This window comes from Anser brachyrhynchus (genome assembly GCF_964034855.1).
Source record: "Anser brachyrhynchus genome assembly, chromosome: 22".
In the NCBI taxonomy this organism is placed as follows: Eukaryota; Metazoa; Chordata; class Aves; order Anseriformes; family Anatidae; genus Anser; species Anser brachyrhynchus.
Window position 1 is genome coordinate 7,347,476 of NC_137715.1, and position 16,392 is coordinate 7,363,867.

General features: G+C 62.5%; 1 protein-coding gene across 1 annotated transcript; it reads right to left on the reverse strand.

Annotated features, from left to right (window-relative positions):
• Window positions 1–9,629: 9,629 nt before the first annotated feature.
• Window positions 9,630–12,081, reverse strand: FZD2 (frizzled class receptor 2). Its single transcript, XM_080565126.1, has one exon. The coding sequence runs from the start codon at window positions 12,043–12,045 to the stop codon at window positions 10,372–10,374; it is 1,674 nt and encodes a 557-aa protein (XP_080421252.1). The 5' UTR covers window positions 12,046–12,081; the 3' UTR covers window positions 9,630–10,371.
• Window positions 12,082–16,392: the final 4,311 nt, after the last annotated feature.

The following is a 16,392-nucleotide window of genomic DNA, read 5'->3' on the forward strand; positions in this document are numbered from 1 at the left end:
GGTGCCCAAGGCCAGGCTGGATGGGGCTGGGGGCAGCCTGGGCTGGTGGGGGAGGTCCCTGCCCAGGGAACCTTTAAGGTCCCTTCTGCCCCAAACTATGCTGTGAGGGGAAGGCCATCACCCTGCCCCTGGGGACTTCTCACCTCTAAAGAGCATGGGAAGTGGGTACTTTCCAATGGGGACCCCACCACGGCCGCCCTGTTGGCGACACCCTCGAATCGGTTGTGCATGGCCCCAAAACTGGCCACCCCCACCCCTGCCTCTGTCCCTATCCGCTGCCCTGCCTGGTGCCCACAGAGCCCCCCAGGGACAGTGACTCCCACCATGGGCAGCCCCCACCCCGCAGCCATTCTGGGGACCCAGGGAGCACCCAGGAGTGGTGTGGGGTGAAATGAGCCCAGGATTGCTGTATTGTAACCCCCAAAAAGGGGCTGAACCCATAACGTATAGCTCATTACCCATAAACCATAACTTAAAACCCGCAACTCATAACATACAACCAATAACCTATAACTGATAATCCATAACTCATAACCTATAACTCATAACCCACAACTCGTAACCTATAACCCATAACCTGTAACCCATAACCCATTACCCATAACCTATAACTGATAATCCATAACTTATAACCTATAACCCATAACTCATAACCCACAACTTGTAACCTATAACCCATAACCTGTAACCCATTACTCATAACCCATAACCTATAACTCATAATCCATAACTCATAACCTATAATCCATAAGAGGAAACCCCATTCTGATTGATCACCCGCTGCTTGATGTCTCCAGCAGTGTTCTGGGGGATGCTGTAAGTCCACCAAAGCTCTGGGATCTCATCCCATGGCCGGGAGCACCGGGCATCCCAAACCCATCTGCATCCATCTAGCCACGGACCCGTCCGTTTGCTCACCATATGAAAAAATCCCTTTGTCCTTGTGCAACCCGCGGGAAGGGTTTGCTGCTTCATTGCTGACATGGAGCACTTCAGCTGGGATCGCCCTGGATTTAATTAGCGGGCGTAGCTCCCAAAAAACCCCAAACGTGGGTTTTGGGACTACAGCCGTTGCGATGAGCACCCTGCAGCCAGCCCAAGGCTGCCGGCACCAGAGGGTGGTGCAGGCAAAGGCACGGAGCCGTGAGCACTGCGAGAGGCGACCGCAGCCCCACGCTTCAACCTCTGTAATAACAGTAATGATATTTCTTTTAAAAAGTGCTGTTTTGGGTTCATGGCACATTTTGTTCAACCTGAAGCACCAGGCAGCCTTGGTTTGGGTGCTTTTTGAGCAAAAGCAAAGAGGGGGAGAGCCACGCAGCAACCAGGGGTGAGCCGTGTGGGTGACACCAGCCTCCGGAGTGGCTCGGGTGACACGGCCGTGGGGGGGGACACAGAGCTGTGGGGGGGTGGGGGGGGTGGGAGGGGTGGGCAGCACCCAGGCACCCACTTCCTTACGGTGCTGCAAATAAGTGATTCGGGGTGCTGGACTCCAGGCAGGGGCCCCGCTCCTTTGCCACCCCTAACACCTTCCACCCCTTAACTTCTCTGTTCTTTTCACCTTTTTTCCCCAATTTTTGTTTTTGGAAGTGCCTGCCTGAGCTCCCAGCCAGCTGCTGGCTCAAATAAATATTTAACTGCAGGGTAAACACTCGCATTTTCCTTCTCTGCTGCTCACATTCTCCCTCCTCCCTCACCAGCCCCCGGTGTGAATGCACTCTGAGAGCGTCCTGTGGGTCAGTAGGGACCAGAGTGAACGCAGGCCCGAGAGGGCCGTGCTGTGGGGACGCCCCTGGGTCTGGTCGGGGGACACCATCAGCACGGCCTCGTGTGTGTCCCCGCTGCTCCCTTTGTCCCCCTGCCCCTGCTCCCTGGCCCCCTTGGGGTGCACCCAGGATGAGGGAGTGTGTGTGAGTGCACGTGGAACACGGTGTTTGGTGTGTGCACACGTGTGTGGTGTGTGCACACGTGTGTGGTGTGTGCACACGAGTGTGTGCATGATGTGTGCACGGTGTGTGCACGGTGTGTGCATGCACACAGGTGGGCTTTGCATGTGCAGCTGGCGGTGTGCACGTGGGGGCTGCGCATGTGCATGCAAATGCACACCATGGTGTGTGTGCATGTATGCATGCACACGTGTCTGATTTGCACATGCATGCGCAGGCCCACGTGCAGTGAATGTGCTGAAACGTGCGGCGCACACGTGTGGATTGGTGCACGAGTGTGCGCGGTGCGGTGTGGGCCTGGAGTGTCCTGACCCCAGCGTGCCCCTGGCCTGCGGGGCTGCAGGCTGGGGGCTGTGCTGGGGGGCAAAGGGAGAGGGAGGGAGGAGGGAGAGGGGAGGGAGGAGGAAAAAGAAGGAAGAAGAAAAATGAGATGGAGGAAGAGGGAAAAAAGAGGGAGGGAAGGGAAGGGAAGGGAAGGGAAGGGAAGGGAAGGGAAGGGAAGGGAAGGGAAGGGAAGGGAAGGGAAGGGAAGGGAAGGGAAGGGAAGGGAAGGGAAGGGAAGGGAAGGGAAGGGAAGGGAAGGGAAGGGAAGGGAAGGGAAGGGAAGGGAAGGGAAGGGAAGGGAAGGGAAGGGAAGGGAAGGGAAGGGAAGGGAAGGGAAGGGAGAAGGGAGAAGGGAGAAGGGAGAAGGGAGAAGGGAGAAGGGAGAAGGGAAGGGAGAAGGGAAGGGAGAAGGGAAAAGGAAAGGGAAGGGAAAAGGGAAGGGAAGGGAAAAGGGAAAAAAATGGAAAAGGGAAAAAAGGGAAAAGGGAAAAAAGGGAAAAGGGAAAAAAGGGAAAAGGGAAAAAGAAAAAAAAGAAAAAAAGAGAAAGAAAAGAAAGAAGAAAAATAGAAAAAAAGAAAAACAGAGAAGGAAAAAGAGAAAGAAAAGGAAAGAAAAAGGAAAAAAAGGAAAAGGAAAAGGAAAAGAAGAAAAACAAAAAGAAAAAGGGAGAAAAAGGGAGAAAAAAGAGAAAAAGAGAAAGAAAAAGAAGGAAAGAGAAAGAAAAAGAAGAAAAAAAAGAAAAAGAAAGAAAAGGAAAAGGAAAAGGAAAAGGAAAAGGAAAAGGAAAAGGAAAAGGAAAAGGAAAAGGAAAAGGAAAAGGAAAAGGAAAAGGAAAAGGAAAAGGAAAAGGAAAGGAAAAGGAAAAGGAAAAGGAAAAGGAAAAGGAAAAGGAAAGGGAAAGGGAAAGGGAAAGGAAAGGGAAAGGGAAAAATGAAAAGGAAAAGGAAAAGGAAAAGGAAAAGGAAAAGGAAAAGGAAAAGGAAAAGGAAAAGGAAAAGGAAAAGGAAAAGGAAAAGGAAAAGGAAAAGGAAAAGGAAAAGAAAAAGAAAAAGAAAAAGAAAAAGAAAAAAGAAAAAGAAAAAGAAAAAGAAAAAGAAAAAGAAAAAGAAAAAAGAAGGAGCAGGGAGCAGCCCCACAGGCCAGCACAGGCCGGGGGCAGGAGCTGCCCCAGCCTCCCCCGCCCCATCCCCCCCCGCCGTTTCCCTTTTGCCCAAATCCCAGCTTTCTGCCCCAAGCCTCCCAGAGCCCGCAGCTTCACCCCTGGCCGAGCAGCTCCTGCCCCGACCCAGGCCCGCAGCAGCGTCCGGCTGCGCCTCCGCGCGTCCTCCTCCACCACCTCCAGGGCCCCGGGAGGCCATGAAGGCCGCGGTGGCCTCCAGCCCAGGGCCTCCTCCCGCCGCCATCCCACCGCACCCCCCTTCTCCACCAGCCAGCCCCTCCCGAGCCCCTCCTGGAGCAGCCCCGTGGCCACGTCCCCGTCCCCAGTCCCCCCGTCCCCCCATGCCCACGTCCCCACCCCTCGCGGCCGTCCCCCAGCCGCAGGGGTGTCAGGGCGAGGGGACACCCGCGGGGACGGGGACGGGGCCGAAGCACCACGGCTCCGCGGGGACACGCTGCTTTCATTAGCTTGGCTTGGCTCGGTCCCGGCGCAGCGGCTCCCCGGGTATTTTTAGCCTCGCGTCCTCCTGCTGCAGCTGGACGGGGCCGGGTGAGATGGCGGCCGGCCACCGCTGCGCCAGGGCTTGACGGGCCTCGACCCCTGCCCCGAGGGTGCTGGGGAACCGCTGGCGTTTGGGGACCTCCAGACCGGGGGGAACTTCATCTGGGAGAAGCTCTGTCATCAGGGAAGCCTCCGTGGTGAGGAGCCTCCGCTGTGGGGAAGTCTCCATCACGGGGAAAAAGTCCACGGTTGGGTGAACATCCGCTGTGGGGGAAATTGTTTTGGAGGAGCTCTGTCATCGGGGAAACCCTCATGGGGGAAACCTCCATCATGGGGGAACCTCCACGGAGAGGGATCCTCCGTCATGGGGGATCCTCCACGGAGGGGGAACCTCCATCACGAGGTAAGCCTCCATCAGGGGGAAAAACTCCGTCACAGGGTGAGCCTTCATTGTGGGGAAAGCTTCATTGTGGAGAGCCTCCATCATCAGGGGAACCTCCATTTTAGTTAAACCTCTTCTGTGGGGGAAACCTCTGTCATAGGGGCACGGAAACCTCTGTCATAGGGGCACCTCCCGTCCGGGGAATCCTCCAACACAGGGGAGGCCTCCCCCACGGGGCGCCTCAACTGCAGGGAAACCTCCACTGCGGGGAACCTCTGCTGCGGGGCAACCTCCGTGGTGGGGAAATCCTCCGTGGTGGAGGAATGGCCACCGCCAGAGACCTCCCTCGTGGGGGGAGCCTCCCTCGCGGGGAGCCTCCGCCATGGGGGGAGCCTCTATGGTGGGGAAACCTCCATGGGGGGAGCCTCCCTCCCGGGCACAACCCCCACGTGTGTGCGTGTGCTTACACGTGCATATGTGTGCGTGCATGTGTGTGTGCCTGTTCACGTGTGTACAGATGTGTTCAGGCATGTATGCAAGCTTGCACGCAGACGTGCCTGCAGCATCACGCCGTACATGCATGTGCGTGTGCACATCTGAGCACGTGTGGGCATAAATGTGTCCGTGTACACTCAGGGGTGTGTGTGCACGGTGTGTGCTCGTGCGTAAGTGTGCATGTACATATGTGCACACGTATGGGCCCTACTGGTCTGTTCACACCCCCCATGCCAGGCGCCTGCTCGCTGGTGTGGGCCCCCGTCTGCTCTGGTGAGCACACGTCTGCACCCCTGCTCACAAGCACGTCTGTGGCGTGTCCCCTCCTTGCACATGTGTGTGCACGTGCTCCCCCCCCCACATCTGTGTGCTCACACACCCCATCCTCCTTTGAATGCACACACCACTCTGCACGCATGCAGGACATGTTCTCCTTCAGGCACACACTCCGTGTGCCCCCTTGCACACACACGTGCTCTTCGTTGCACACACACCCTTTAACATGTATGATCCCCTTGAACACACATGCTCTTTGTTGCACACGTGCCCTGCTCACACATACATGCTCTTCATTGCACACACACCCTTTAACCCACGATCCCCTTGCACACACACGTGGTCTTCATTGCACAAATGCCCTTTAACACACATGACCCTCTCGCGCACACACAACCCTTTGCACACATGCTCCCCTTTGCACACACCCCATCTTGCACCTCCAAGTGCCTTCCCCTTGTGTGCACACTCCCCTTTGCACACTCACCTGCACACACATGCCCTCTTTTCCACCCACCCGCGCCCCCTCGCACCCCGTCCTTGCACACGCTCTCCCCCTTGCACGCACCCCCTTGCACACCCCCTCGCACACCCAAGCGCCTCCCCCCCCCCCCCCCCCCGCACACCCGCCCTCCCGCGCCTCTTGAGCAATAACGCTGGGATTAATAAAGCCGCGGAGCCCTCCCCTAATCGACTCCAGCTGCAAAAACATTCCCCGCATTCAGAGGCGGCTCTGTCTCCGGAGCCGCCGCTCGCTGCCCAGGCCAGGCCGAATTCCTGCCCCGGCCCCCGCGCCCTCCTCCCCGCGGGACAGCTGCGCCGGAACAGCCCGCGCGGCCGCAGCCACCCCGGGGAGTGGGAGGTGGGGGCTCCGGGGGGCGGCGAGGAGGGGGACGGGGGTCCTGGAGCAGGAGGGGGCAGCACGGCCCCAGTGGGTGTGGGGAGGGAGGTGGGGTGCTGTGCCGCCGTCCTGTGTCCAGCCGTCCCGTGTCCGTGCACCCTATGACCTCCCATCCCGTGTACACTCATCCCATGTTCACCCACCCCAGTGCATCCATCCCACGTTCTCCAGATGGGGTTCGGGGTGGAGGTTGGCTGTCTTATCCACCCACCCATGTCCACCCATCCCGTGTCGTGTCTGCCCATCCCATGTCCACTCATCTGTGTCCGTCCATCCCACGTCCATCCACCCCACATCCACCTAACCCATGTCCCTCCATCCCGTTTCCATCCATCCCCTGTCCATCCATCCCATGCCCACCCAACCCATGTCCCTCCATCCCAGTTCCATCTATCCCATGTCCATCCATCCCTTTTCCATCCATCCCACCTTCTTCAGGAGGGCTGTTGGGATGGAGAAGGGGCACCACGTCTGTTTGTCCCAAGTCCTCAAGGCAAGGCGCAGGGAAGGAGACCATGCGTCGCACCGCCTCATCCCAGGGTCTCCAGGAGGGTGTTGGGGTGGAGGCAGCCCCGTGCCCTCCTGCCCTACACCCTGCAGGAGCTAGGGTCGCGCTCCCACCGGTCCCTCTTTGTTCAGGCAGGGCAGTGGGATGGGGACGGTGTCCCTGTGGGATGGTGTCCCAACCCTCATTAGGGAGGTCCCTAATACCTGGGGGTGCATGACAGCCACCAGTGTCCCCACCAAAGCACTGGGACACCACCGAGGGCTGATAGGAATGATCGGTGGGGACATGTGACATGTCACGACAAGCTGTCCCTTGTTGTCACCAGCTGCTGGTCCCCACCACCTCCCTGACCCTCGGCCACCCCTGCACATCACTGCAGGAGACGCGGGACGCAGGGCGGGGGGTTTGGGGGAGATGGACCCCCCTGCCCCAAGGGGACTGTCACCTGTGGCTGAGCTGCTGGGACTGGTCGCCATGGGGCAGGGACAAGGGGTGGGGGCTTCCATGGGGCAGGGGACAGAGGAGACATAGGCTGTGAGGACAGGGTTGCTCATGGGGCTGGGCATGGGACAGCCCATGGGACGGGGACAGGAGACTTCACGGCTGCGAGGTAGAGGAACCCGTGGGCCAGGGGACCTCATGGGTCAGGGGGCAGCAGCCCCCAGGACATCCCTGACCTACACATCTCCCAGTCCGACCAGTTCTTTCCCCAGTTCTTCCTTGCTGGGGCTGGGAGGATGCTGTGGGGGCCATCCCCATGTCACCAAGGACCAAAAACCTGAGCGAGGCTTTGGGGAGGTCACCAAAGCTCCGGTGTCACCTACACAACGACGTCACCGGTGGGACGAGCGGTGGGTGCTCAGCGGGTGGGGGTGGGGGGGGCTTTAATTGACTTCTGCTGCGCTGGGACAGCTGTGAAAACAGAGCGGGGCTCATTAGCGGACATCAAAGCCCCCCCTTGGCCCAGCCTCTTCACTTTGCTTGGAAGAGGGAGAGGAGGATGGCGTCGGCACGGCCGAGCACCCCAAAATCCCAGCGGGGACCCCCGGGCTTGGCCCCCGTGGGCGCTGGCAGGGGTTGCACCCAGTGTCCCATGTCCCAGCTTTGTCACCAGCTGGGGGGGGGGTGTCTCCCAGCCCTAGGGGTGACCTGTCCCCAGGGTGACCGGGACACCTGGGGCAAGCTCGTCCCGCGGTGACCCAGGGTTGGGAGGGCCTGGGGTGACCCATCCCTAGGGCGACCCATCACTGGGGTCCTGGACCCGGGGTGACCTGGAGCTGGGGTGTCCTGGACCCGGGGTGACCCATCCCTAGGGACATCTGTCCTTGGGGTGGCCTGTCCCCAAGGCTGGACCCGGGATGATGCACCAGGGGACAGTGAGGGGATACAGGGGGCTTTGCTCACACCCTCCAGCTCCCTCCCTGCTCCACTCACACTCCCCAAATCCCCCCCCCCCCAAAAAAAGCTCCCTAATAGACCCCAGGCTCAGCCCCACAGGTGGGGAAGGATACGGCCAAACTCCCCCATTTGGTTCAAACCCCAGTGCCCCCAAAATGCTGGGGGACCCCGGGGGGGGAGGGATGCAGACCTCCCAGGGGCACCCCCGGTGCGGGCTGCGAGCTGCCGGCTGGGTTTTGCTGAGCAGGGGCACGGGAGGCTTTAAGAAAGGCCAGATCCTGCATTCCTGGCCGCAGAGTTTACATTCCCCCCGCTCCGTCCCCTGGCGATTCGCGCACTGCAGTTTCGCCTCCGAAAAAAAAAAAAAAAGAAAAAAAAATCCCAAAAAGCACAAAGGGATGCGGAGCTGGGTGTGATCCGTCTTGGTCGGAGCAGGGCTCGGATGCCTTCCTCCGAGCAAATAACAAGAACCAGCTGCCGCACCCGGGCTGGATGCGGCCCCGGGGGGGGCTGGGGGGGTCCCGCTCCCATCTGGTTCCCTTTAGGAGCCCTCGCCCCGTGATTTCCCCCCGCCTCGAGGACGCACGCGCGGGGTGTTAAAAGCCCCGAGCCCACGGGGTGCGGAGGTTTGGGGCGACGGGATGCCCGGCCCTGCGGGGTTTTGTCCCCCGACGCAGCCGCGGAAATAAGAACTCGGCCCCGCTTAAATTCCCATTTCCAGAGGGCCCTGGCCAGCCCAGCCTGCTGCTCCGAACTGCGGAGGGGGAAAAAAATAAAATAATAATAATTCAAAAAAAAAAAAAAAGACCTGGAGACGTTTCCCCCCTGCTCTCCCCCCCAGCTCATCGCTGGAAAATTAAACCGGATCCAAAGAGTTTTTCCTTTCCAAAATGTGCACTGGAGACGCGCGAGGCGCTGCCTTAACCCTTTCGGCTCTCGCCCGCAGCTGCCCCAAATCGATTTTTTTTTCCTTTTTTGTTTTTTGTTTTTTAATTTTGGGGGCACGCGGGATTTGGGGTGTACAGGATTTGTGGTGTTCGGAGAGCGCCTGGGCTGATGCTTTTCTGAGGAAGGAGCGAGAGAAACTTGGCTCGCAAAGCTTTTCTTGGCAGACCCAGAAGTGTCCCCGAAGGCGCAGGGGGGCGAAGCCGCCTCAAGGCGCTGGGGCTGGTTTGGGGGAGACCGCGGGACGCCCCCAAACACCAAACTTTCTCCGTTTGGGAAAGGTTGGGTTTGTTTTTTAATGTAAATCCGAGCGCTCTGTGCCCCGCCGCCGCCAGCGATGCTGCGGGACAAGACTCCAAATCCCTCATTTTCGCCTTTTCAGCCCAAATCGCACGGAACCGACCCGGGGCCAGCCGCAGTGCCGGGACGTGGACTTTTCCACGTGTTTTCAAGCTCCCCGTGGCACAGCCTAAAAACCTAATCCTGCAGAAAATGTGAGCTATTTCCTTCGGGGGAGAGGCGCCCGACCGCGCTCCCAGCCCGTTGCTGCAAGCGTGCCCTGCAGCGGGGAAATCCTCTGGTTTTTGTGAAATAGTTTTTTGTTTTTTTTTTTTTTCTTCTGCAAAAGCTCTTTGTTTGCAGCTGGAGGGAGATGCTGCTTCACCCGCAGGGCACAAAAATCAACCCTGGGGGGGTCCCTGGTCCCTTACACCCTCCTGCCACCCCTCCCAGCAGCACCCATGGGCGACCCCCCAACTGTTGATTTGGGGAATAAAAAAATAGCCTTTAGGAGTAAGTCAGCGGATTGTTTTACTCGTCTGTATTTGCAAAGGACGCGGCTTTAAAAAGGAGTTGGGAAGGAAACGTCTGTACCCGGCGAAGCGGGGGGTGGCCGAGGGGGGGAACAGCGAGGGGAGGTGGGGGATAAAAAATAACTGAAAAAAAAAATCCCCAAACCTTTCTTGGTAAGTTTCCAAACAGCGAGTGAAAAAAAAAAAAAAACAAACGAGATTTTTTTTTTTTTTGCCCCCACTCCATTTTCCACGTATCCGCGACGCCCCAGCTCGCCCCGCCGGGGGAGAGCCGCCACAGATCAGGCTTTTATGGAAGTTCAACGGCAAGCGGCCGCCCCCGGCCAAGACAAACAGCAGATCCGCCGCTGCGGCTCCGCCGCCCGGCCGCTGCCAAGGCGCAGAGAGGGGAGGGAAGGCAGGAAAAAACCCCAAACCCTCGGTAGCAAAAAGAAGGGGGAGAGAGGGAGGACGAGGCGCCGCTCCCGGCCCAGCCTCTTCGCGCTCTCGGCAGTTCGGTTGTTTGTTTGTTTGTTTTTTTCCTGTTTTGTTTTTCCTCCTTTTTTCCTCTTTTTTGTGTGTTTTAAATAGAAATATATAATTAAATTTACAAATGCTATTTACAGGTTTAATTACAAAAAAAAAAAATCAAAGAGAGAGAGAGACACCCCTTAGACGTTAATAAATCTAAAAAATAAAAATACCCCCAATAAAACGGAGCCCCGGGCGAGCGGCGGGCCGCGGTCACACCGTCGTCTCGCCCTGCTTGCTGTTGGTGAGCCGCGTGTAGAACTTCCTCCACGAGTGCAGGGTTTTGCCCGACCATATCCAAAAGCCCGAGGTGATGCCCACGATGAGAGTCATGAGGTACTTGATCATGTAGACGGTGAAGTCCGGGCTCATGCGGGGCGTGAAGTGGAGCGGGCAGGGGATGGCCAGGCTCTTGCAGTTCTGGCTGATCCAGCTGCGCTCCCAGTGCTCGCGGAACGCCTGCTCGTAGAAGTAGCAGGCGATGACGATGGTGGCCGGCACGGTGTAGAGGACGCTGAAGACGCCGATGCGCACCATCAGCCGCTCGAGCTTCTCGGTTTTGGTGCCGCCGTGCTTCATGATGGTGCGGATGCGGAAGAGGGAGACGAAGCCAGCCAGCAGGAAGGAGGTGCCGATGAAGAGGTAGACGAAGAGCGGGGCCAGCACGAAGCCCCGCAGCGGGTCGATGTTGTTGAGCCCCACGAAGCAGACGCCGCTCAGCAGGTCCCCGTCGATCTGCCCCATGGCCAGGATGGTGATGGTCTTGACGGCCGGCACGGCCCAGGCGGCCAGGTGGAAGTACTGCGAGTTGGCCTCGATGGCCTCGTGGCCCCACTTCATGCCGGCGGCCAGGAACCAGGTGAGGGAGAGGATGACCCACCAGATGGAGCTGGCCATGCTGAAGAAGTAGAGCATCATGAAGAGGATGGTGCAGCCCTCCTTCTTGGTGCCCTGCACCACCGTGCGGTAGCCGTCCTCCTGGAAGCGCTCGTTGCAGACCACCCGCTCCTCCAGCACGAAGCCGGCGATGTAGGCCACCGACACCATGGTGTAGCAGCCCGAGAGGAAGATGATGGGCCGCTCGGGGTAGCGGAAGCGCTGCATGTCCACCAGGTAGGTGGTGACGGTGAAGAAGGTGGAGGCGCAGCACAGCACGGACCAGATGAGGATCCAGATGCGGGCGAAGCGGATCTCGTCCTCGTTGAAGAACATGTGGCCGTCGGGGCGGGCGGGCTCGCAGGGCGCCGCGCAGTCCTTCTCGCCCAGGAACTTGTAGTTGAGGTAGCTGGGCACCTTCAGCGCCCGCGGGCAGTGGAAGGGGTGGTCGAGGGTGGCGTAGCGGGGGGCGCCCGGCGTGCCCTGGCCGGCCGGCGGCGTGGCGCTGGTGAGCAGCGCCGGTGAGCCGCCGTCCTCCGAGTGGTTCTGCCCCACGCAGATCTGCTCGGCCCCGTGCCGGGGGAAGTTCTCGCAGCGCAGCCGCTCAGGCCACTGGAATCCGAATTTGTTCATCAGGGCCTCGCAGCCCTGGCGGGCGCGCTCGCAGATGGAGCGGCAGGGCGGGATGGCCTGCTCCAGCACCGTGCAGACGGGCGCGTACATGGAGCAGAGGAAGAACTTGAGCTCCAGCGAGCACTGCACCTTGACCAGCGGGTAGAACTGGTGCACCTCCAGCCCCGCGTCCTCCTGGTTGGTGTGGCCCAGCAGGTTGGGCATGATGGTCTGGTTGTAGGCGATGTCGGTGCAGAGCGGGATGGAGATGGGCTGGCAGAAGCCGTGGTCGGGGATGGAGATGCCCTTCTCGCCGTGCAGCTGGCCCCGGCCGGGCGCGCTCAGCCCCAGCAGCAGCCCCAGCAGGGCGGGCAGCGCCGTGCCGGGGGGACCCCGCATGGTGCCGGGGATCGGGGGGGCTGGGGGGGGGGGGGGGGGGTCCCGGCACTGGGGAGGGGAAGGGTAAAAGGGTAAAGGGGGGGGGGGGTCCGGGGCGGGGAGGGGGAAGGGGGGGGGGAGCCCGCCCGGTGTGTGCTGGTCCCGGAGGGGCGCTCCCGGGACGGGACGAGGCGGGGGGGGGGGGAGGGGGGGGCTGCCGCCGCCGGGGTCCCGGAGCCGCTCGGGGGGGGGCAGCGGAGCGCAGCGGCCGCTCCCCGCTCCCCTCCCGCCGCCTTTGTGCGGGGCAGCGCCGCGGGCCCGCCGGGAGGAGCGGCCCCCCCCGCCCCGCCCCCCGCCCCGCCAATCACATTCAAACGCCGCCGAAGCCCCGCCCCTCGCCCCGCCCCCCCACCCCCCCCCACCCGGCACCGGGGGGCACCGGGCCCCTCCCCGCCCCCCCCCTCCCCACCCCACCCCCCCCCGCCCAAAACTTTTCCGCGCTCCGAAACTTCCCCCCCCCCCCCCAGAGCCCCGAGCCCCCTCCCGCGGGGGGGGGGGGGGGGGGGGGGCTGCCTTTTGGGGGTGCAAAGAGGATTTGGGGGGGGCGGAATTTCCCTTCCCTGGGGGTGTCCCGTCCCCGCGTGTGTCCCCCCCCCAGCCCCCCCCCCGCACGCACCGAGCGCCGCTCGGGGCCCCCCGGGGGGCAGCGGGACAGGATCGGGCCCCTCGGCCCCCGCGGAGCCCCGGGGGGGGACGGGACACCCCCAAAACGGGGCGGCGGGAGGGGGACGGGGGGCAGGCGGGGGGCAGGCGGGGGTGGGGGGGAGGGGGGGGGAGGCCCCCCCCGGCCGTCTCGGCCCCCGGGTCCGGCAGGGGCCAGCGGGCGGCCCGCGGCCTCCCAGCGCCGGCCTCGTCCCCGTCCTCCGGAGCGGGGCTTTCTCGTCTCGCTCCCTCCCTGCCTCCCTCCCTCCCTCTCCCTTTCCTGTAACTCAAGCTTTTGTTGTGAGCAGGAGAAGCCCGGCTGCCTTGAAAAGTGGGCCCCACTGCTTTTCAGAGCGTAATTGAAACCATTGCGCGGCTCCCGGCCGAGGGGGAAGGGCGGGGGGGGGGGGGAGGGCTCCAGAAAAAAAAAAAAAAGTCAAATAAAATAAAATAAAATAAAATAAATCAAAGCCGCGGGGGACGCGCGCCCCGCCAGCCCTCCCGGCTCCCTCCCGGCTGCGGGGTGCCGGGGTGTCAGGGACCCCCCCCCCCCAGTCTGTCCTGCCGGGGGTCCCACGTCCCCTTGTCCCCAGCCGTGGCGGTGGCACCGAGGGGCGAAACGGCTCGGGGTCCCCCGGCACCCGGGGATGGCTCGGGGACCCCCGGAGCCTGGCGGGCACCCAGCACCAGGCCCCGTCCTGCGGGGGCTGGCGAGGCGCCGGCTGCGGGGGGCGCGAGCGGAGCCGGATCCTGGCCTCCCGCCGGGTCACTCGGGCCCGTCCCGGTTTGTGGGGTGGCCCCGGCTCCCCTCAGAGGTACGGGAATGGGGCCCGGTGGTGGCACCCCCGGCGTACCCCACCGCCACGCTTCGTCCCCGGCGGGGGACGGTGGGGGCGCGGAGTTGTCTGCGCGGCCACGTGGATCCTGGCTTCCTAAAAGTTCGGGATTTTGGCTTCCTAAAAGTTCAGGATTTTGGCTTCCTAAAAGTTCGGGATTTTGGCTTCCTAAAAGTTCAGGATTTTGGCTTCCTAAAAGTTCGGGATTTTGGCTTCCTAAAAGTTCAGGATTTTGGCTTCCTACAAGTTCCAGATTTTGGCTTCCTAAAAGTTCAGGATTTTGGCTTCTGACGGGGTGTGTGGGGGAACGCTGCGCCCAGCCGGGGGCTGTCCCATGGCGTCCCCCCTTCTCCTGCGTGCTGGTGGCTCAGGACAGGGGGGTTCCCAGCACCTCTGGGCCCTGGGGACGCTTGGGGACACGGCGAGGGTGCTGAGCCCTCCTGGGGACACTGAGGCCAGGGAACACCGCGGGAGGTCCCTCCTGCTCGCCGTGTCCCCTCGCAGGGACTCGCGCTGCCCCGCTCCAGCCTCGTCCCAGTGCAGCGCTGGGGGTGCTGGGGGCACCCAGAGCTGCCTGCCCCTGCCCCCAGCACCCCGAGGGCCCCAGGGGGTGGCCCGTGGGTGCCACCAGGTTGGGAGAGGCCGCACCCGGTGGCTCTGGTGGCCCTGCTGGAGCCTGGCACAGTCCCTGCCCCCCCCCCCCCCCCCCAGTCCTCAGGACACCCCCAGCACATCGGGGTGCCGGCAGGCCCACGGACTGGGGACACAGCAGGAAGCCACCGGGGAGCTCGGGCAGCCCCACGAGCAGCGCCCAGCCCACGAGGGAGACCCACTCTTGTTGTTGTTGTTGTTGGTTTTTTTTTTGGGGGGGGGGGGGGGGAATCAGACCCTGCCAAGCCCAGGTTCCCCCTCCAGCCCTGGGGAAGGGCACGGAGGAGGGCGATGCAGAAAGCGGGGCGCGGAGCGGCTATGCTGGGGGACGGCAGGACAGGGACCTGCCGCGGGTGGCCCCAGGGGTCCCCGACGGCTCAGAGGAAGCCCCCCCTCACCGCTCCCCCCCCCCCCCCCCCCCGGCCCCTGCCCTCGGCTTTGTTTCACACTTAAGAGCCGCTAATTAAAACCAGCCACAAAAGGCCTGGCTGGCTGCGGGCTCAAGGTGCCAGCGGAGGCCGGGGGCTGTCACCAAGGGAACAGAGGGGGCCCCAGCATGGGCACCGGGGGCTGCCCGCACCCCCTGCGGGAGTGGCGCACACACACGCGTGTACAAGCATGCACACGTGCACATACACGCGTGTACAAGCGTGCACACACGCGTGATGCCCTGGTGGGAGGGGAGAGCGTGTGGGAATGGGGAGGCATGACCAGGGGGGCTCCAGGGGTGCTGGGGGTGGGAGCGTTGGGGGTGCGCGTGTGAAACGGCTGCTGGCGTGTTTGCACACGCGTCTGCGTGCGCGTGTGTGTCTGCATGCACAGGCGTGTGTCTGCACGCACACGTGTGCCTGCACGCACAGGCATGTGTCTGCATGCCCAAGCACGTGTGTGTCTGCATGCACATGCATGTACGTGTGCTTCTGGCTGTGTGCATGCGTGTTGGCACACACACGTGTACGGATGTACGCCCCCGTGCAGCTTTGCTGCTCCGTGCTTCCGCTCTATCTTGTGTGGTAGGGAGGGCAGCGGGTCTCGGGGGCTGGTTTGCACTGGTCCGCACTGGTTTGCACTGGTCTAACGCTCTGCAGCGTCTCCGCATGCTGGTGGGGTCTGCGACCAGCACTGGCAAGGGGCTGGGGGGTGCTCCCCTGCGAGGTGCCCCATGACAGCCCGGTGGGCGCTGGGCACCCCGTGGCCTCGGTGGGGTCCCTGGGCTGGGCCAAGGAGGCCGACGGCTGCCCCCGACCGTGGCCGTGCAGAGCGGGGAGGGCTGGGGCTCGGCCTCCCCCGGCCCCGCTGCGGCCCCTGGCCCCGCCGTGCCCCGTCCGCGGGCCGTGCCGCGCGGGGAAGCTAGCTTACGCACACCTTGACCTTGCTGGCAGGGGAGGGATCCCTCGAGCTTGTCTGACACATCTCCTGCCAGCGCCCGGTATTGAAAGCGCGGCGAGCTCGCGCGCGGAGGAGCCGGCATGAAAAGGCAGCTTAGGCATCTCCTGCTGCGAGAGATGGATTAGGGGCTTCGGGGAGGGCCGGGGGGGCAGCACGAGGCACAGCCGCCGCGGCGTGCCGGGGCCGGCTCCGTGCCGGAGGACGGGCACGCGGGGCAGAGCGGGCACGGTGCCGCGGGCCGGCAGGGAGAAGGGGGCAGCGGGCCGGGCCTGGCGGGGCAGGGTGCTCGGGGCCCCCCGAAATGGGCACCGGGAGCACCGCGAGGAGGAAGGGGACACGCGGGCCGGGATGGGGACGCGTGGGCAGCGGCCACCCCCGGCGGGTCCCCAAGGCATTCGCCGCCTGGTCCCGCAGCTGTCGCTGTCAGGACGTGGTATTTTTAGAGCGGCAGGTCGAGCGGTGACAATTTTTGCTCGTGAAAGTGGGCGGCACGAGGCGGGGGCTGCCGGGAGGCTTTGCAACTCCCCGCCAACTCCAACGTTTCCCCTTTTTTCTGTGGTTTGGGGTCAGAAACGTCCTGCTGGCCCCCAAGGAGGGAAGCCCCTGGTGCTGGCAGGGAGACGTGCCCATGGGGTGCCCATGGGGAGCCCGGGGCTGGGTCGGGATGTGTCCCCTGCATTCCCGAGGCAGCGAGCGATGTCCCGGCTGTGTGCCCCCCATGCCGTGGTCCCTTCCTGGGGGTGGCCCTGGTGGCAGCCGGGGTGGGGTGCCCACTGCAGGGGTGCATGGA